The sequence below is a fragment of the Salvia splendens genome, chromosome 7 (assembly GCF_004379255.2).
Source record: "Salvia splendens isolate huo1 chromosome 7, SspV2, whole genome shotgun sequence".
Lineage (NCBI taxonomy): Eukaryota > Viridiplantae > Streptophyta > Magnoliopsida > Lamiales > Lamiaceae > Salvia > Salvia splendens.
Genome location: NC_056038.1, coordinates 35,249,509 through 35,271,917, shown reverse-complemented (window position 1 = coordinate 35,271,917; position 22,409 = coordinate 35,249,509). Strand labels below are relative to the sequence as shown.

General features: G+C 40.3%; 2 protein-coding genes across 2 annotated transcripts; both read right to left on the bottom strand.

Moving 5' to 3' along the window:
• Positions 1-3,610: 3,610 nt before the first annotated feature.
• Positions 3,611-4,300, bottom strand: LOC121810804. Its single transcript, XM_042211530.1, has one exon. The coding sequence runs from the start codon at positions 4,298-4,300 to the stop codon at positions 3,611-3,613; it is 690 nt and encodes a 229-aa protein (XP_042067464.1).
• Positions 4,301-5,075: 775 nt separating this feature from the next.
• On the bottom strand, positions 5,076-10,213 carry LOC121810803. Its single transcript, XM_042211529.1, has 2 exons — positions 7,362-10,213; positions 5,076-7,320 (listed from the first exon to the last, which is right to left on the bottom strand). The coding sequence occupies exons 1-2, from the start codon at positions 10,211-10,213 to the stop codon at positions 5,076-5,078; spliced, it is 5,097 nt and encodes a 1,698-aa protein (XP_042067463.1).
• Between the last annotated feature and the right edge of the window lie 12,196 nt (positions 10,214-22,409).

Below are 22,409 nucleotides of genomic sequence, written 5' to 3'. Positions count from 1 at the left end.
AGTGTGAAAATAAAATAGAATGCTATTTAATATTTCTTGAATGAATAATATGAATAACAATGTCCACTATTTATAATAGTGGATACTAACTTAATGAGCAAGACAAAAGATATGGAAAAGATATGCAAATCCATAATTAACTAACTAACTAAATAATAATAATAATAATAATAATATTAATCATCGTATCAACTCCCCCACGGTTGAAATCCACCTTGTCCTCAAGGTGGGAACCATGAAGCAACGATGAGCGTCGAGGAATCCTCCTGGGTCAAACATACACCGAATAGTTGGGCGTCTCCCTGCATCATCTCCATCAAAAATCACAAAGGGATGACCCTTATGGACATGACAATTCAGTTCTAAAATCTTGTGAATGCGTCCATGAATGCTCAAGCATAGAGTGTCATTTTGCGGAGGAATCAACCGGGCATCGGCGTCGAGGAAAGTTGATCGATGATTAATACTTGTAACATCACCAACATGCCAAACCACATATACACAGGCAATTACCTTATTCATATCCTCAATGGAACCATCTTCGTCCTCTTTCAACAAAAAAGAATCAATCTTGTTGCTTAACATTGTAATATCCAACCTGTTATGCTCTACCACATGTATATGTTCTCGGCAAATAAAAACAACATTACATGGATCATCTATGCCATCTTTACTACCATAAATCGGTCCACTAACATCAACACTAGAATGAATAACATCGTTTTCCTCTTCATCATTATCAACGACAATTAATTCCATCGAGTCAGACCCGAAATTGTAGTCGCACGACAGAGATATTGTGGCTGGTGGAGGCGGGATAGCACCGACAACAGACAGCGAGCTTCTAGATGGATCGTGATGGAGATCAGCTGGGGCTGCGGCGGTCATCTGTGGTAGGGGACACGATACCGGCTCCGTGTACATGACACTGGCTATAGGGTCTGGTGGAGGTTGTGTCGCGGCGTGTGGATCGCCCAGGCAGCATTTGTTTGCATCCATCCGAGACGTCAATTGCTTGACAGTTGCAGTCAAGTGCTCAAGCTGTGAAACCAAGGCAGCCAACTGTAGGTTCGGTTCCAAATTCGGCGTCACCGGATCACGTGCCATGCCGAGAGGCTCCAAACCCGGATATGGCGGGGGTTCCGGCAAATCGAAGCCCGTATAGGGCGGCTGCGCAGGCAGCGGGTCAACAGCCCATTGCTGGTACGCTCCTAGTTGGTAGTAAGGATTCACGGTCTGCTCGTCAATATTAGGATTCGAATGCTGAGGCGGTTGATAAGGCTGAGAGTATCCGTGCTGCGTGCACAACCTTGGCGGGTCCCAACAAGAGGGCGGTGGTGGCGAGTACAAATCTGGCTCTTAGGAAAATGGTTGCTATACGCAGTTTCCTGGCGCAGCCATGGCGGGTCCCAGGAAGTGGGTTGACGGGCTTGGTAGGGATGGTGTTGTGGGTGGAGTCTCCCATCCTGTGGATATGGATATGATGGTTGTTGATCTAACGCATTGTTCGGATAGAGCAGGGGTTGAGATACGGGTTGCCATGTGTGGTAATCCGCCTGACGGAGTTGATATCCAGTGTAGCTGTACGACATGTAGACAACGATTCGGAGGAAGAGATCAAGATGAAAGCACCAATTGTTTAGGATGAAGTTCCTTAACTCGTTAATTTTGCGTCGAACGTCGCGGGAGCTTTTGCCCGTCGATCAATCCGGCGTCAAAATTGGGGTTTGTGCGTTGTGCACGATGAAAAAGAGAAGAGAGTGTGAAAATAAAATAGAATGCTATTTAATATTTCTTGAATGAATAATATGAATAACAATGTCCACTATTTATAATAGTAGATACTAACTTAATGAGCAAGACAAAAGATATGAAAAAGATATGCAAATCCATAATTAACTAACTAACTAAATAATAATAATAATCATCATCATCGTATCAGCTTACCACTGTCTTTACATAGATTTTTTCATCTGTCAAAGTCAATTTCAATTGTGCAGTTTGAATGGTTGAATCTATCCAAGTACTTATAAAATTACTCCCATGATTTTATAATTTCTAATTGTGAATTACACAATATAATTAATGGTTCGGTACTAATGCTTACAATTTTGGGATAATAATCTGTAAATACAAACAACATTTACATGATATTCTTTTATGTGAACCAACTCATATAGTTTCTCTCTCCCCATGGTAGGTGGGAGAGTTGTAAGGGAATATCAACCAATTTGAAATCTCACTTACCACTTTATGTATCTATCCATCACATTAAAAAGGTGGGTCTTTTTTTCTCTAGCAACCAGATGCCATGTGAATTGGTATACTTATATTCTATTCATTCATTTGAATTTGGAACGTTAATAAAGTGATACTCCCTCCGTCCCGCACTACTCGCACTTATTTCCTTTTTGGGCGTCCCAAGTTACTTGCACTCTTTCCATTTTTAGTAAAAATTTTCACCTACAGCCGTCATTTTTGACTTTCCTATACACTCATTCCTTAATCTCTATGCCGAAAAGGAAAAGAGCGAGTAGCCCGGGACGGAGGGAGTACATTTTTCCACATATTTCCCCTTTGTTTCAATTAAATATTCCTAAAGCACTGACACAAATAAAATCCATTTTTGCCTCCGCTTTCTTTTTTCACATTTATGATTTATTCATTCCCTCCGATTTCTAGTACTCCATATTGTTCGCTTCATGCCTTGGATTCCATGTCACTTCCACTCCTTAAATTAATTAATAGTACATTTCCACTTAATTATGGCACTCCATTTTCACAAATCATTATTTCATTTTCCTATTATCCTCTCCCCCGTCCCACAATAAGAATCACACTTTGCCATTTTGGTCAGTCCCACAATAAGAGTCGCAATTCTTTTTTACCATATATGATAAGTAAGTCTCACATTCCACTAACTCACTTCACTCATATTTTATTATAAAATCAATATAAAAAATGGGTATCATATTCCATTGACTTTTTCAATCCACTATTCTTTACATTTTTTAAAACTCGTGCCCACAATAAGAGTGACTCCTGTTGTGGGACGGAGGGAGTATTACACATGTGGTACCGAGTCTACCAACAATGTTGGATTCATGAAACATCACTCATACGAAAATGAAAAAAGTGAACAGAAGAACATAAGTGAACTATAACCCTTCCAAATCCCAAAAATTGGGCAGGAGTTGACACCTAGCTGATGCACCCTGGAATAAACAACAACTCAAAGACAAGAATGGAATTAGTAGAGTTTTCTAAATTTGTTACCTTCATGAGGCGTTGAGCATGTAATGTGCATGTTTTGGAACTTCAAAATTGTAGAACTTGAATGTGGACTTAATTAATAATCAATCTACCAATGTTGTAAAAAACAATGAAAAAGTGGGAAAACCACCACCACCATTTAATTGGAAGAAAATCAATGAGAGAAAAATGATCAAATGTTTTTTCTATGACCACTCTTATTCCAATAATCCAATCTACATATACAAACTTTGTATCAATCCCCACCAAACATTTTTCTCATAACTTCTCAACAAAAATCACTATAATATAATTTCCAAGAAATCAAAAGTGATGAATCAAAAACACACACAAACCGTCATCTCACAGTAGAAGCAACAGAATGAGCCCAGAATCTGAGATGATCCTTGAGCTCCATCTCATTACCAAAAGCCGGAATCCTCCAATCCGTCATCGAATTCTTCGTCTTCCTCTCTTCCTCCTCCATCCTCTCCCACGCCTCCGACAGATACGGCCGCGACGCCGTCGTTTCACTCCCCTCCCTCACCACCAGCCCCGGAATGATCGACGCCAACCTCGAATTCGAATCCCTATCCTCCTCCGAAAACACAAACCCTAGATCCATAAACCCCTTCACCTCCTCCACCTCCAGCTCCGTCAAGCTCTTGCTCGCGCCGCCCCTCCTCCGAATAGCCTTATCCACTTTCTCCTCATTCTCCCCCACGGCCTTGTTGATTTTCTTCAATTTATCTTCCTCGTCGAAGCTCTCCACTTCTTTGCCGGAGAGGATCGTCTGGAGGTGGGGCCCGAGGAAGGATTTCGGCGACGGGGAGCTCGGCTCCGATGATGATGACGTGGCGTCTTTGGAGTAGAGGTTTTGGTCGCTGTGGGATTTTCTCATTAGCGTTGTGAGCTTGTTCAGCTTCTGAGGCTCCATACTTTTTTCTTGTTGGGGAAACGGCGGCGCCGCCTTTTTTGTGGGAGCGAAGGGCCTCTGCTCGAACCAATACGTGTCGAAGAGGTTTAAGAATGTTTCTTCGGCTGACATGTTCTGTCGGAAAGTGATGAGTTTTTTCAGACCGGAATGTGATGAGTTTTGTTTGTTTTTTTTTTTGATGGGAGGGAGTGAATTATTGAGATTAGTTGTGTATGGAGTTTGATTGGGGGGAAATGGTTTATATATATGGTTAGTGTGGGGAGTGGGGTAGGGGTAGGGGTCGTTACATTATTGACCTTGTTGGATTAGTAAATTGGGGTGATTACGTGGAGGATTATGTAAAGTAATGAGCACGATTATCGTCTTGTTAAATTTATTAAGTACTAGTAGTACGTGTTTTGGGGTTATGGTGATAATATAATACTCTGTTAAGAGCACCAATCTCTTAACGAAGAATCCTCGCTGACTACGTAAGCAACACACCAATTCCGGCGCCCCGAGCGATGGGGTCGGCGGCTGAAACTGAGAGACTGGCGCGGAGGATCCCTCCGTCGGCAGTATTGAAAGTTTGTAGAGTATTGCACAAGTAATGTGGGCAAAATAATTCTTCATTAATTGATTGGAGTGAGTAATAAAGGCCCTATTTATAATAATCTTGACCCTAGGGTTGGTTCGACCTAATCCTATTCATCGGGAAAGAACCAACAAAGAAAACCCGACGGAGCTTATAAAACGCTCGACCCATTAATAGTTCAAAAAGGAATTAAATAATAACAAAAGGAAATAAATAATAATAAAAGGAAAATAATAAAAACATTAAACTTGTAACAGAATAGGGACGTAGTTCCTCCAGCCCATTCCGTCCTTTCGTCGAGCAGCTGGCGCGCTACTTGGTGACGAAGTCATGGTAGCGCTCCGGCTGCTTGATTTCCCTCCTCGGCCTCAACTTCCTCGCCGTGTCGTTCTCCGGTGGTTTCTCCAGCTCCTCGGCCGGAGCAGGCTCTTCTTCACTCTGCTCTTCACTCTGTAACGCCGGCGAAGCAGGCGACTCCGTCGTGTCTCCGTTGGCGTTGCCCTCTGTTACCTGTGATCCTGATGAGGGCCTAACAACTCCCCCGTCCTTAGAAACTCCCTTGTCCTCAAGGGAAAGTGTAGGGTACCTCATCCGCATGTCTGTCAACGGCTCCCAAGAGAGAGAATCCGTCCCGTCTGACCATCTTACTAGGACGTGCTCCACCGCCGCTCCCTTGTGCCATAATATCTTTGAGTCGAGTATAGCTACTGGAAGGGCCAGGGGCCGATTGCCGACGAAATCATCAGGGAGTGGCACGATGGGATCGTCCTTCACGAAGGCGCGTAGGAGGCTCACGTGGAACACATTGTGAACGCGACTTCCTTCCGGTAACCGGAGTTTGTACGCCACCGGCCCTATTCGTTCGACCACTTCGAAAGGGCCGTAGAAACGCTTAGCAAGCTTCGCGGAGAGGGGTTTGGCGACCGAATGTTGGCGATACGGCTGCAATTTCAACCAAACAAAACTACCCACCTCAAACTCGATGTGTCGCCGATGTCTGTTCGCCGACGCCGTCATCCGCTGCTGAGCGCGAGCTAAATTCTTGCGCAAGTCCACGAGCAGTTCACCCCGCTGCTTGATCAAATCTGCGACGCATGGAGGGGTCTTTGCCGACGGGACCGCCGCCACCAACAAGGGAGGCTCCCGCCCATACAACGCCTTAAAAGGGGTGGTACCTAGGCCTGCGTGGTGGAAACAATTTAGAGCTAATTCCGCCCACGGGAGGAAATTCGACCACGTAGAGGGCCTGTCTGACGTGAATGCTCGTAAGTACTGCTCCAGTCCCTTGTTACGAATCTCGGTCTGGCCGTCCGATTGGGGGTGATATGCGGTAGTGAAGTTCAATTTGGTCCCGCTAAGCCGCAAAATCTCCTCCCAAATTGCGTTAAGAAACACCGAGTCCCTGTCCGAAACCAGCGTCTTCGGAAAACCGTGATGGCGTACAACTGTGTTAACAAACAGATGGGCTACCCGAAGAGCGTCGAAACGGGTGGGCAGCGGCGCGAAGTGTGCGTACTTGGAGAGTCGATCGACCACCACCATAATCGTCGTGTATCCCCGGGATTGCGGAAGGCCCGTGATGAAATCCATGGAGACGTCGTCCCAAACCTGTGAAGGGACGGGTAACGGCTGCAGCAGGCCTGCCGGCTTTTGCGTCGAGTATTTGGTCGATTGACACACCGCGCACGCATCGACAAAGTCTCGGACTTCCTTTCTCATCTTTGGCCAATAAAATCCCGCGGCCAGTAGGCGGAACGTGCGTTCATGCCCGGGGTGGCCCGCCATGGGCGTACTGTGATGCTCGTCCAGTAACAGCCTTTTCACTTTGGACGACTGGCTAACCAAAATCCGCCTATGATAATATATCAAACCATCCGCGATGGAGAAATGGGAAGGTGCCTCGCCGGAGGCTATTTGTGCCGTGAGCTGTACCAAATCCGGGAGGGACGCCGTTTCCTGCTTCAAGGCTTCCAACAATTTGGGAATGGGGTGGGCGACGGCGGCCAGACACGCCGCATCCACCGCGGGATCGCCCATATCAGGCGCCTCATCTGCCACCTCCGCCGGGACCTGCTGATGAGGGTCCATCTCCTCCCGTCGAGACAGCGCATCCGCTGCTCGATTTAACGCTCCCTTCTTATATTCGATTCGAAAACTGTATCCCATCAACTTCCGTACGTATAACTGTTGGTCCGGGGTCTGGACCACCTGCTGAAGCAGCTCCTTTAGACTCTTTTGGTCGCTGCGAATGACAAATTCCCGGCCCAGTAAATACTGACGCCATTTCTGGACTGCCTCGACTATAGCATACAACTCCTTATGGTACGTCGACGCGACTCTGCGACGGGGGCCAACTTGCGGCTGAAATAGGCGATTGGATGACCCTCCTGAATTAAGACCGCCCCTATCCCTGTGTCTGAAGCATCCGTTTCTACATAGAAGGTCTTGGAGAAATCCGGGAGGCGTAAAACCGGGGTTGTCGTCATCGCTGTTTTTAAGGCGTGGAACGCCGCGGTCGCTGCCTCTGTCCATAGGAACGCCTCTTTCTTGAGTAATTCTGTTAATGGAGACGCAATCGTTGCATAATGCGCTACAAACCGTCTGTAATATCCTGTTAGGCCCAAGAAACCCCGGAGTTGCCGCACGTTACGTGGTAGAGGCCAAGCTGTCATAGCCTCTATTTTTCGGGGGTCTGCTTTCAGCGTCCCATCTGCAATTAAATGCCCAAGGTACTCGACAGTCGTGCAGCAAAAAGAACACTTCGATAACTTGACATAGAATTGATTTTTGCTAAGGAGCGATAGTACCTCTGACAAGTGCTCGCAATGGGAGTCAAGCGTGGGGCTGTACACCAATATGTCATCAAAGAAAACAATTACGCAACGCCGCAGCAGTGGTTGGAAGATTGTATTCATTGCCGCCTGAAAGGTGGACGGGGCGTTCGTAAGGCCGAATGGCATTACCAAGAACTCAAAATGCCCATCATGTGTCCGGAAAGCCGTCTTGAAAATATCCGCGTCGTGCATTCGAATCTGGTGGTATCCCGACCGTAGATCAAGCTTTGTGAAAAACTTTGCACCTCCCAATTCATCAAAAAGTTCGTCGGCAGTGGGGATCGGAAACTGGTCAGAAACCGTGGCCATATTCAGGGCACGGTAATCTATGCAGAACCGAAAAGTACCGTCCTTCTTCCTAATCAACAATACCGGAGAAGAAAAAGGACTCTGGCTTCTCTGAATTATGCCTTGAGATAACATCTCCTTCACTTGCCGTTCTATTTCGTTCTTTTGGAAGTAGGGATACCGGTAAGGACGAACGTTGACCGGTTTCGACCCCGGCAGTAGGTGTATACGGTGGTCAAACGCCCTGGGCAGGGGCATTCCAACCGGCAGTTCAAAAACACCCTTATGAGCCTTAAGGACCCGACGACAGTCGGTCGGTAGGTCTGCCGGAAATTGGTCGTCGGTGACTGCGCCGGATGAAGCTCCGTCGTCCGGGTCCAAGGCGACAATTTCATAGTATTCATGGTCCGAGGAAAACGATGCTAGCAGAGCCAGGGACTGTAGCGAAATCTTATGCGGCCCTGGTCTGCGACCCTGTAAAACCACAGCCTTGTTATCCCGTTGAAACTCCAATGTCTTCCCAACAAAATCAGCGGATATCCGGCCCAACGACTCCAACCAATCCATCCCCAGGATCACGTCCCATCCATGGACATCTAGGATATGCAAATCTGTCAAAAAGTCCGTCCCTTGTATGGATAATTTAGTTCGCCGTGAGATATGGGAACATACAAGTGAGGCGCCGTTCCCCACGTACACGCGGAAGGGTCGGATTCGAGATAATTGTAACTGCAAATTCTCTGCGAACCGGGAATGGAGGAAATTATGAGTGCTCCCTGTATCAATCAGAATTCGGACTCGTGTCACCCCGAGCTCTCCTATCACTTGGAACGGGACTGACCGATTTCCCCCGGTGAGGGAATGGAGGTGAGATATGTCTTCCGTGATCAGAGCCTCATCAGTAGGCGGGCTGTCCTGTTCTTGGCCTGATTCCTCCCACTCGTCGTCCCCCACATAGCATAACAATCTAGTCGTGCAAACATGGCCCGGCGCATACTTCTCCGGGCAGTGCCAGCACAAACCCTTGCGCGATCGCTCTGATTTCTCCGCATTAGACACCCGGACCGGAGTAAAACGGGGTCGGTCCAGGTCCTGGGGCTGCTTGCCCCCTCTCGGTCCCTGTGAAGGACCAATCTCCGGCGCGGCAGAGGGCAAGGTCTGCGGGCGTTGCTCCTTGCTCGGCCACTGTCTTCGCTGTGACGCCGGCGGCTGTTGATATCGATGCTCCTGATTCGCCGCCAAACGCAAGGCCAGGGCCATGGCCTCGGCCAATGACTGTGGTTGTTGTAACTCCACCTTCTCCTGAATGGGCATTTTCAGGCCCTCGATGAATACCGGGATTAAAATATAATCCGGCACCCCTTCCACCCGGTTCAAATACTTCTCAAACTTGTCGTGATACTCCGACACCGTTCCCGTCTGCACCAATTTGGCTAAAGGGCCGATGTAATTCCGGAAGCTCTGCGGATCGAACCTGTGGCGGACATCTTCCAAGAATTCTGGCCACGTCACGTATCGGTTGTTGTTTCTGTAATTAAATATCCACTCCGCTGCAGGCGGGTCGAAGAGCATCACTGCGTAGTGAAGCCGATCCTCTTCGGGCATCATTATGTGGTCAAAGTAATATTCAACACGGGAAATCCAATTTGTGGCATCCGACCCATCAAAATGCGGGGCGCGCATCTTGACCCCATGATGAAAATCAGACCCATAGTGGGACTGACCCCTATCTCTCGGCATTGGCGGATCCCAGCAGGACGGGCGGCGACGCTGATCACGCCCTCCGCGGTGACGCGTTGCTGGTGGGTCCCAGTGTGATAGACGCCGAGGTTGATATGGCACCATTCTATTATCCACAACCCCTTCATACTGCCAATCACCCCCCCTTCGCGGGTCATCCCGGCGTGCGAAGGCACCCCGTCGCCCCCCTCGCGCACCCCTCCTATCGCGGAACTCTAGCGAACGGCGGCGCGGGTCACGCTGGCCATATTCCGTCGCCCTATACTCCGCAAAATCCCGCTCGTCTGAATCGTAGTCATCGTCGGGGGAATCAATATCGCGCCTATGCGACAACTCCAGACCGTCCACCCGTACCTCCAATTGATCAAATCGCGCCATAATCCGATCGAAACCCTGGGTGAGAGGGTCGATTGGGCCCGTTTCCGTCCCCGGTTGGAAGGAAGTCGACGGCTCCCCCCTCGGCGGCGGTCGCGGAAGAACACCACTGTCCCGGCGGTTCCCCACCGATAGGCGGCGTGCCGCCCCCAGAACCAATTCCTGCGTATTCCCACCAGTCAAAACCGGTTGCGAACGCTGTACATCCTCCATCGTATTCGTGAGTTCGAGTGAAAGCACCAGTTGTTAAGAGCACCAATCTCTTAACGAAGAATCCTCGCTGACTACGTAAGCAACACACCAATTCCGGCGCCCCGAGCGATGGGGTCGGCGGCTGAAACTGAGAGACTGGCGCGGAGGATCCCTCCGTCGGCAGTATTGAAAGTTTGTAGAGTATTGCACAAGTAATGTGGGCAAAATAATTCTTCATTAATTGATTGGAGTGAGTAATAAAGGCCCTATTTATAATAATCTAGACCCTAGGGTTGGTTCGACCTAATCCTATTCATCGGGAAAGAACCAACAAAGAAAACCCGACGGAGCTTATAAAACGCTCGACCCATTAATAGTTCAAAAAGGAATTAAATAATAACAAAAGGAAATAAATAATAATAAAAGGAAAATAATAAAAACATTAAACTTGTAACAGAATAGGGACGTAGTTCCTCCAGCCCATTCCGTCCTTTCGTCGAGCAGCTGGCGCGCTACTTGGTGACGAAGTCATGGTAGCGCTCCGGCTGCTTGATTTCCCTCCTCGGCCTCAACTTCCTCGCCGTGTCGTTCTCCGGTGGTTTCTCCAGCTCCTCGGCCGGAGCAGGCTCTTCTTCACTCTGCTCTTCACTCTGTAACGCCGGCGAAGCAGGCGACTCCGTCGTGTCTCCGTTGGCGTTGCCCTCTGTTACCTGTGATCCTGATGAGGGCCTAACATACTCCTATTTAATGGCGCAGGCTTTGAAATTTGAATATGTGAATGGCTTTTTAGCTTGTGTGTGTGTGAACTTAGGCCACAAAACGTGGGAATTGAGTCAACTAACGGAAGGTTAGAGTATTAGTATTAGTATTAGTATTAGTATTAGTATTAGTATTAGTCAATGTTTTAAAAACCGGACCGGACCGGCCGGTTCGACCGGTCGGACCGCGAACCGGTAGGTAGTCCGGTCCGGTTCATCCATTTAAACCACCACTGCATTGAACCGCCATGAACAGGTGGAACCGGCCGGTCGGACCGTGAACCGGAAACCGGTTTTTTTATTTTTTTTTTCAAAATTTTTTAAAATTTGTTGTTGGTAGAGGTTGAACTCATGACCTCTTTTCTAGTTAAGAAGACCTCTACCACTCCACCACATGGACTCATTGAACAATTTGAACATTAAATATTTTTATACATTAACCATTAATTTTATCTACAAAAACTAATAATTCATTTTAATTTTAGTATTCTTTAATATAATTGTTAATTATAATATATATAATTATTATTCTTTATATTTTAATGATGCTCTACTTACCATCTATATTATTATTAGTACCATATAAGATTCATTATTTACTATAAATAAATTTTTTATATTACATACTTAATTTATATACCCTAGCTATTGACATTAATGAATAATCTTATTTAAACTAATTAATAAGTACTTAATTCGTATTTAATTATATATTATTTTACGAAATAAATTTTCTTAAATTAATATAAACATTATCTATTTTAATACATGAAATATTAAATTTTTTATCTAGACTAACTAATATTAAATATATATATATCTGAATATATTTACTAAATTTTAATATTATTTATATTTATACATCACTAATTATCTATAAGGTTTAATGTTTTGTGATATATTATTAATTGTAAATCATTTACTAAATTTAATATATTTTTATATATATTTGCAACAGTAAAACGGTTAGACCGGTGGTTCGACCGGTTGAACCGTGAACCAGTAACGTCGCCGGTTCGCTTGCCGGTCCGGTTTTTAAAACATTGGTATTAGTATTAGTTTGAATGTTAAAACTGCTGATATAATTAGCAGTTTTAGTAATGGAAGGGCTGCAATTAGTAGAAAATTAAGAGCATAATCCGTTTCCTGTCTATATACGTGCACTGGTAATGAGAAGTTTATTCGAATACTTCGTGAAGGATTATTGCTCCGACCAAATGTGATGGGGGCATTTGTTTCATCGTCGATTCCATATGCACGGAGATTTATTCTTTCGCGTAACAATACTTTGGTTCATGTAAAGTTGACTCCAACATGATTTAGTAGAAGAAATTTCAACGAGATTTGGCCTAAATTTTAAATTTTCACATGTGTAATCGGATTTTAAGAGATAAAATGGTTGAAGTGTTGATAAAAAATAGGATCCACATCGTTATACAAAAGCTTATTAGACAAATTAGAAGATCTAAAATGTAAAAATATGACCATTTTTGTTGACAGATAGAGGAGTATATACTTTTTTATTAGGGATATTGACATCTAATATTATGAAACTTTCTAAAAATTTACATAAACTATAAACTTTGCGATTGTTACTAAATTATGCTTGCAAAGAACAATATTTTTAGAAATATAATGAATTGTTTTTTTAACTACATTCCACATTAACACACTCAGTTCGATGTATTGATTGAAAGAGAATTTTCTTATTAACCGAGTCACATTTCGTCGTCAAATAGTACTAACGAAAATGTATTAAAATTTTACCTTTTGTTAAATAATTTAGCCTTTTCTGTTGCAACTTGATTTCAGTTTGGAAAAATGACATTTTGCTTCACAATATCTGAAAATCTTTGCCTCATGTCTGCATCGAATTAGATGGATTCCCGTGACAGTAAAAAGAATTAAAAAAAATGAAAAATCACGTGTATAGCCATCACATGTGGAAGTGGAACTATATATTAGAGCTTAATAAATGAAATAATACAAGGGTATTCCAGTAAATTTAAATATGTACGAATAATTAGCATATTGAGTGAAGTTGAAGAATCAATTTCTATTGAATTTCTTTAAATACACTCCACCCATATCTTTTCTAACTAAATAATCACTCTGCCCCACTTATAGAAATAAGGTCATTTTCAATTTTTCGATCTTTCTATTTTCTATCAATAGTTTCCAAGTCATATCACATACGAATAATTCTTAAAATTATTATTAAGGAAATTAAAGTATTGTGGTATTTCAGCTTTGCTAGTTGAACTAAACATTATCGGTGCCGATGAAATGTAATTACTATTCCTATTTAGAATAAATTTTTTATTATATATATAGACTTAAATTTAAAAATTATTACTATTTTATTGTGAGAATTAATAAAATTATAATAGTAAATCAAAAGTCTATCTCATTGTCATAGTGCAATTTTTTTTTCATATGCAGTTCATGAATTGACTGAAAGTTTATGGATGGTAGAGCCCATTTTATTTACATATTTCAAATCTCTATGACTCTATCAATTATCCTGAAATGTCAAAGGTAATAATTTTATTTATCCATAAACAATTGGTGTCATGTCAATTGTAGAGTAAAAATTTTTTATCATTAGAGCATCCGCAGCGGTGGCGAAAGACGCCACCGCCGTCCGCGCCGTTGGCAAGGCGCAGGACCGCCGCCGCTGCAGCCGCGCCGCTGGCACGGCGCTGCTCGATGTATCGAGCACGTTCGTGCCAGCGGACGCACACGTGGCGCGCTCCCATTCGTCAACGACATAGCCGTTGTGTTTAAACTTTTTTTTTATTTTTATTTTTTAAAAATCGGTATTTAATTATAAATAATGCTAAAAAATAAAAAAAAATATTTTCCAAATCCCAAAAATATGGCCGTTTTTTTCCGTTTTTTCTGAATTTTTTTGATTTTTTTTAATTTTTTTTTCCCCAAAAATCATCTATAAATACACACATTCATGTAATATTTATTGTGGGTTTTAAATGAATTTTAATATTATGGAAGTGTTTTTGTGTAATTGAATTTTATATTAATTGTGCTCGTCCTTGCGGAAGAGCACAGTTGTGGGTGTTGTGCTCTTGCCAGAGAGCAGGCATGAATAGTACCACCCGGGCCCACAACCGTGCCGCTGGCAAGAGCACGGTTGTGGATACTCTTAAATGATTTCAATACTATAGTAGTATTATCTGTTAAATGCATCTACGCCATAGTAACACGACAGGCTTCAATATTTGTGTAGGGACCCACCTCAATCTTTATTTTTTGCTTTGTTTTCTTTTATTATATAAAGCATTCATATATACAGTAACTTTACATATCAATTTATAATCATTTAATCATTTTATTCCACACGATATATGCAAACATCTTAACTAAACATGATTATGATTTTAGGTGTTTCAGTGTTTGGATTTACAATTTAAAAAATAATAGAAAAATATAAATATAGAAAAATTATTTTCTTTGGTCACCGTGTAAGTCCCTTATGGAAAAGAGTTTACGATTTAGCATACAACAGCAAAAAAAACATTTTAAAGTTGGTATAAAAAACAGACTAATTTTAAAGTTTGCATATAAAACCAGAATTTTGTCAAAATTCATTAATTTAGAGATTATTATTCATAAATGTGTTGTTTTATACGTCGATCAATTTGGCTATTTTCATATTTTCAGGCAAACAAGTAAATAAATGTAGTCGGATCTAACACATTAGTAAAATCAGATCAAAATGAAAACTGAACAAATATTTGAAACGTTTTCCATATTAATATGCAAAACCAAAATTCAATCAGAATATCAACACATCACAAATTATTAGATACTAGTAATATATACTCCCTCCGTCCGCGAATAGGAGTCCTATATTTTTATTTTGGCCCCTCTGCGAACAGAAGTCTCGATTCATAATTACTATAAATAGTAAAGAGGTCTCACATCTCACTAACTCATTCCACTCATATTCCAAAAACTTTTTTCCATACACTTTCTTAACATGTTTTAAAACCTATGCCGAAAAGAAATGAGAATCCTATTCGCGGACGGAGGGCGTAGATATTATCTAAAAGGAGGGGTCGAAGATAGCGTTTTGTAAACTATCAAAAATATTCGATGTAGTAAAGCGATGTGTGTGAAACACGAAATGCACGTGCTATGTAATTCTGGTGAAATTGGAGAGTTTTACGCGTTTGCGACTAAAAGATAGTAACATATTTTTGGGTTAATATATGCAAATATTAAATAATGAATTAGACGACTAATGTCAAAATCGAATTTCAAATCTAAGTCGCTTTTTTGGGGTTTGAAGAGGCAAATATCACGTGCATTTTAGCTTCTCATAATTCACAACAAAATCGTGATCTCACGATAAGGATAAGGCTACCACAAAACTTTATTATTTACTATACTACCTTTTTTCTCCTTTTATCTTCTAATTTCTCCTTTTTTTTTGGAATGATTCATCCAACTACAAGTCTACTATCATGCCATTGCTATTTTAACTAGCTATCATTTTTTTTAAGTTGCATTATGATCCGAGTCAGCTTCAATTTAAGAAAATTAATTTTGAGTAAAAACTTAAAATTCATCTATTTATATTTATTAAACTATAGGTATTTTGATTTTTGAGTCTCTTGGGGTGCAATAGTTGAAAAAACATGCTTCGTAAACTAATTAAGAGCGAGGTACTCAAATTTATAGAGGCATTAGTGAGTTTTGAACATAAGATTTTTATCATTGAAACTTTACTACTAATTAAGTTCCTAATTTAAATTAGGGTTTTTACTTTACTACTACTAGGATCGAGTAGTAAATTTCATCAAACCTTTTCATGTGTTGCAACTTTAGACCTTTTAGTTTTAAAAATGAAAAATATTATCACATGCTTCTGGGAAATGAAAATATTGTTACGTGTCCTTTTCCCACTTTGGAACACATTGAGGAAGCCTTTTTATTTTCTAATTATTTTAAGTTGAGGATTGTATCATTGTATTTAGATTTCAATTATTACTAAATAAATTTGATTTATTCTGTGATTAATTATTATAATTATGAAACTTATTTAAGTATCATATCAAATATCAAATCAAGAATCAAAAGCTACGTAACTTTTTGGGCATAATTAACAAATTGTAAAGGCCATTGATAATTGGAAGAGCACGCAGTCACGCACTAGAACTAAAAAGATAATACTAAGTACTAATCTGAGCCCAAGAAAGTGCTAGAGAAAATAAACAAGTGAGCAATGGAGGTTGAGGTATCAAACGAGAACCATATATATATATATATATATATATAGGGAGATGATCAAAATAAGTATGTGTTTAAATCCAGAAATGCAGACCAAATCTTGGCCCTAGGATTAGATGATCTAATGGTCAATAATTAACCAAAAATACGGAAGGTCATAATTAAGCAATTTTAGGTCATATTATAATATTTGGGTTTAATGTCATGCTAAGATCGTTTTAGGTCATGCTTTGTTAGCATGACCTAAAAATTACCTAATTATGACCTAAAAGTGACATAATTATGATATTGTTCTGCGTTTCTGTATTTAAATCTAGTTTTGCATAGATCAAAACCCTATATATATATATATATATATATATATATATATATATATATATAGGGTCGTGTTAGGTTGAGATTATTTAGTTAAATTGAGAAATGAGATGCAATATCAGCCACTAATCCACAAGATTAACTAAATGTCAACAGTTATCACATTATGTCAACACGGGGGTATAAGTGTCATTTCGTGTTTTAATGTGTCGGATTGTTGACATGGCTTTTATGTCTAGTTGACATGACTTATAATTGTTGTTGACATGGTTTCTATGTGCAGTTGACATGGTTGTACGTGTAGTTGACATGGCTTGTAACACAGTTGACATGGCTTGTATGTGTAGTTAACACGATATGTACCGTAGTTGACATGACATGTATGTGCCGTTGACACGATATGCACTATAGTTGTCATAGTGTCACCAGCTTATATATCAAAATGTCAACAACTGACAAACACTGTAACAAAAGTAAAATTGATCAATTGCATAATCCTCTCGCATTTAGATCTGCTCGATTCTGGCCGCAGCTCCACCAACATGCAGATCGCGCCGGCCTTGATCGCCTTCAGCCTCGACTTCTTCGACGCCTCCAGCATCTGCATCAGCAGCTTCAGCGCGCACGAGCTCGCCTTGTTGCAGATCTCGTCGGAGACGATCTCCAGCAACGATTTGAAGCGTGTCAATGGAAAATTGCGACTAGCCAATCCTCAATCACAACGAATCGAGATTGAACACTACCTCAATACACAGGTAAATCAAAACAACCATTTGTTGGTGTCAAATTGAAGAGAAAACAGAGTAATTAATAATTGCAATTTCGTCAAGCGAAACAGAACGACAGATTGAGAATCGCACTATATGAGCGGCGGCGGCGGCAGACGGCGCTCCTGGTGAGGAGTTACGATTCGAAGATCCAGTCTCTACCGAAGCAGAGAGACGATGAGATCTCGAGAGCGGGTGGAGGAAAATGGACCTGGAGGAATGGGTGAGGAGGATGGAGAAGGAGGAAGCTGATGTGGCAGAGATTGGCTCAGGAGAGCGAGGTTATGGCGGCGTCGCTGATGGCGCGGACGAAGGAGGCGGCGACGGAGGACACGACCAAAATTGCCTTCTTATTCGTGGTGATGTCGGCGATTGAGATGGTCTGGAGCTCGTCGGAGGCGTCGAGGTAGGATAGGGTGGCGTCAGGAAGCTTGTCGGCGACGGAGATTGTGGCAGAGATTTTGGGGGCGGCGGAGAAGCGGAGTGGCTGAGATCGAAATCTGCGGCGGGGATTTGGGAAGGAGATGGAGAACACAAGCGGAAGAAACCCAATTTAAACATAAAATTACCATTACGCCCTTTCATAATTAATTAAACTAAAAATATTTTCCATGTGGCAAATTCTAGACCACTCATTTAATAAAAATGAGTGGCTGATAATGCATCTCATTTCTCAATTAGGCTAAAAAATCTCAATTGATCACAACCATATATATATATCAGCCACTAATTCACAAGATTAACTAAATGTCAACAGCTATCACATTATGTCAACACGGGGGTATAAGTGTCATTTCATTTCAGTAGCCAGAATATCAAATGTCAACAGCTCGTATTAAAATGTCAACAACTAAAAAATAACACTTACAATTCACATTTGAATACCGAGAATATCAAATGTCAACAACTCGTATTAAAATGTCAACAACTAAAAAATAACACTTATAATTCACATTTGAATCTCGAGAATATCAAATGTCAACAACTCGTATTAAAATGTCAACAACTAAAAAACAACACTTACAATTCACATTTGAATACCGAGAATATCAAATGTCAACAACTCGTATTAAAATGTCAACAACTAAAAAATAACACTTACAATTCACGTATCAATACCGAGAATATCAAATGTCAACAACTCGTATTAAAATGTCAACAACTGAAAAACAACACTTACAATTCACATTTGAATACCGAGAATATCAAATGTCAACAACTCGTATTAAAATGTCAACAACTAAAAAATAACACTTACAATTCACATTTGAATCTCGAGAATATCAAATGTCAACAACTTGTATTAAAATGTCAACAACTAAAAAATAACACTTATAATTCTCTTGATCACGACCTTTCTTTCCTATGATGAAACCTAGAAAGAGCGATACAGTTATAGCACATTCATTTGAAGCTAAATGTGATTAAAAAAGAAAAGTTTCAAAATCTCGCATCAAATTTGATTATAGCAGAATCCAATTGAGCTTTTTTCTATACTACAGATTTCATATCACTGGAAATCGGTTCAAAAGCAGATAATGTTGAATCAAAGCACAAATTCCAAAATTATGAAATCATCACACGAACAAATTGGGCGTAGAAATCAGGTTATCTTTCAATACTCAATTCACACAATATTTCAAACATTTCTTCGCAAAATCAACCAAATAAAAACGGCGGAAATCTGAGGTTATCAAAAAGGCAATCACGATTACCAGAATAGTCACGCGGAAGAGCAACAGTGGTTCCGTTCAATTTCCAGCGAAGATGAGCACCGTTTGATATTTCTCCAGCGGCGAGATTCAATCCACATCGAAACCGTCACCAACCGCCTGACTCAATTCGACCACATCGCATCTCTGCAGCTCACAGAGGAGCTCCGCCGTGGAGCCGGCGATAGGCTTCACCAGAAATTCAAACACGCCGCTGGAGGTGGCGAGCGACGGAGGAGAGGAGATGGCAAAGACCGTGCGGCGGTCGCGGAGGCGGAGATGCAGGTACTGGCCGGGGCTGGTGTAGGACGGGGCGAGCTCGGGGGAGCTCGATACGTCGACGGTAACGAGGAACAGCGATTCGGCGACGGGGGAGACTTTGACGAGCGGAGTGGGGGTCCAGACGGCGGAGGGCGGCGGAGGATTAGGCGGGAGAGGTGGTGAAGGGCGGTGGATTTAGCGACTGGTCACAGAAATCGCCCAAATTGAAAGAACCCTGATTAAATCATAATTAGAATATAAAATTACCACTATGCCCTTTCACAATTAATTAATCTAAAAATATTTTTTGTGTGGCAAAATCTGGACCACTCATTTAATAAAAATGAGTGGATGAGATTGCATCTCATTTCTCAATTAGCCTAAAAAATCTCAATTGATCATGGACCTATATATATATATATATATATATATATATATATCTAAAATAAGAATATCAAATTATTGTCAGTCCTTTGATCGAAAAAAACATGTGTATGAATCTTATTGCTCAGTCAATGCCATCCATAATTCAAATTAGGATTGATAATTTTCGATATGACTCGAGCCTGTATAAAATTAATGTGTTAGTGTCAAGTCTTAACGTGTTTGTTTCTTTATCGAATCGACCCGATAAGCACACATTAATCACGAGCTAGGTTATGTCACCCATCAAAAGTAAATATTATTATTGTAATTATTTGTGTTCCTTATTTTTTAGTTTTTACATTTATTACTTTATTAGAGTTGTGATTATGTTTTTACTTTCTTAATTTTCATACTACAGCTTCGATCATATCTTGCCTTAGTTGTCATGGCCATCATTACCACGTCGTAGGATCATATTTCCTGTGCAACACGTCCACGTCATTTCGTATTGTTATCAGGTGCTGTTGAGTTCGTATTGCATGATGTTGTGTCAATATGGATATGATCGTCTCGCTAACGAATTCATGCTGTGTGCGGGTCTGAATCATATCAGGCTCACCACTCATGTTCAAATTGGCGGATTACTTAACAAGTCATGTTCATAACTGACCTTATCAAATTAAGTCGCAATCAGATCAACTTGATAATAACTCAAACCCATAAGATATGTAAGTCGTTTAAATATATTGGAATGATAATTTAATTTAATCTCATTCTTTTCCAAGTGTGGTTAGTTTTACAATGTAAATACACTAATTTTAAACGCGTCTAGTGCAATGTTTTCAGGTCCAGTTAAAAAAGGTACTCCCCCGTCCTACTTTAGGAGTCCCGGTTTACCATTTTTGGGTGTTCCACTTTAGGAGTCATGGTGGAAATATACCATAAATGGTAATAGACCCCACATTTCATTAACTTTTTCCTACTCATATTTTATTATAAAACTAATACATAAAAGTAGGACTCATATTCCATTATTTTTTTCACCAACTTTCATTTATATTTCTTAAAACCTGTGACGAACTCAAATGAGACTCTTAAAGTGGGATAGAGGGAGTAGTATAGTTTTTATATTAATTATATTTCTAATCAATCATGTGTTCATAGGAGTGAGAGTGAGGTCCTATAGATTCACCTCCTTGGAGATGATAGTTGACAAAAAGGGTTACAATATATTTAATCGATGTAGCATAATATCAACAGATTCAACACACAATCACACAGATAGACTATCTCTTATAAAACGTAACCCATATATAATAAAAAAAACAATGGGAATAAATTTATAGTACTAATACATAAGAGTAGCTTGACTTTAAGATGCGCATTAAATTAGTACACTTTATTAAGCTGAATATTAAATACCGGAGTGTAAACTATTGCATGACGTTGAGATCCACATTGAATGGGCCTAGTCGCCTAGATAAGATTGAGCTTCATCGTTACATAATCTTTAATCCGAATTTATTTTATTTAATATCTTCAGAAACTATAAAAAATATTAACATCGTTGTTAACAACTTATTTATTGAGATTAATTTCTTGGTAAATGAAGGTGAAACCGGGAAACCATGTTGGTGACATTTATAATCTATCTTAACATTTTTAATAAAGGGGTATGCAACCCCCACTATTAATATTATACTGAATATATACAGAAAAAATGTTAAAATAAAATTTTATTACTATGTTATTTTGTTTTTTTGAAAAGGAAATTCGTGCGAACATTAATTAAATAAAGTAAATTCTTCCCCAACTTCAACCGAACTATAAATTTCATAATTTATTCATCAGTAAAATAGTACTTACTCCCTTTTATTACAACAGGAAAGCTATTTTTATTCTCAAAATCTACTAGTTATTGCATTATGAATCTCAATATCATGGTATATAATATACTTAAGTCAACCTTTATATTCATGATATGTATATAAACAGAATTTTAATAGTGTAGGAGTTTGCTAAAGATACAAAGTTATGGCTTAATTAGCTAATTAAAAGTTAAAATTGGCCAGAAGATAACCAAGAATTATGATTAAATGGCAATTTTCCGCTAATTGTTATGTAAGCATTCAATATGTAGCTAGCAGCATTAGCATAATAACACATTTATTCATAGAAGATATGTACAAAAAATAGAAGCCACTCCATTATAGAGTTAATTAGAGCCTCAATTTAAGCAATTGCTTTGAAATAAAGCATTTCCTACAAGTTCAATTATTCGCCCCAAATTAATAGTTATGCATATTTCGATCTATCTTAATATTGGCATGATATATATATATATATATATATATATATATATATATATATATATATATATATATATACCCTATATATATATATATATATATATATATATATATATATATATATATAGGATTGTGATCAAGATAGAACCATTCTTAAACGTAGAACCATTCTTAAACGTAGAACAAATGCCAAACGGAGGTCGTTAGATCTTTTAATCCAATGGTGTTGATTTGCACAACAACTTCCCATTACAACCAAAACTATTATTAATGGGTGAATGCAGATAAGTGAAAAAATAAAGCATGCATGGACTCTTCTTCGTTTCATTCATTCTTCCATCAACATGTGAGTTTTTTCACATGTTGAGTCCGGAATGTCGTGAAAACATAGTCTAATATGTATGATTTTTAATCTTGACCGTCATTTTTTCCTCATCCAATGAATAAAATATGTAGAGTTCTAGGTTCTACACTTA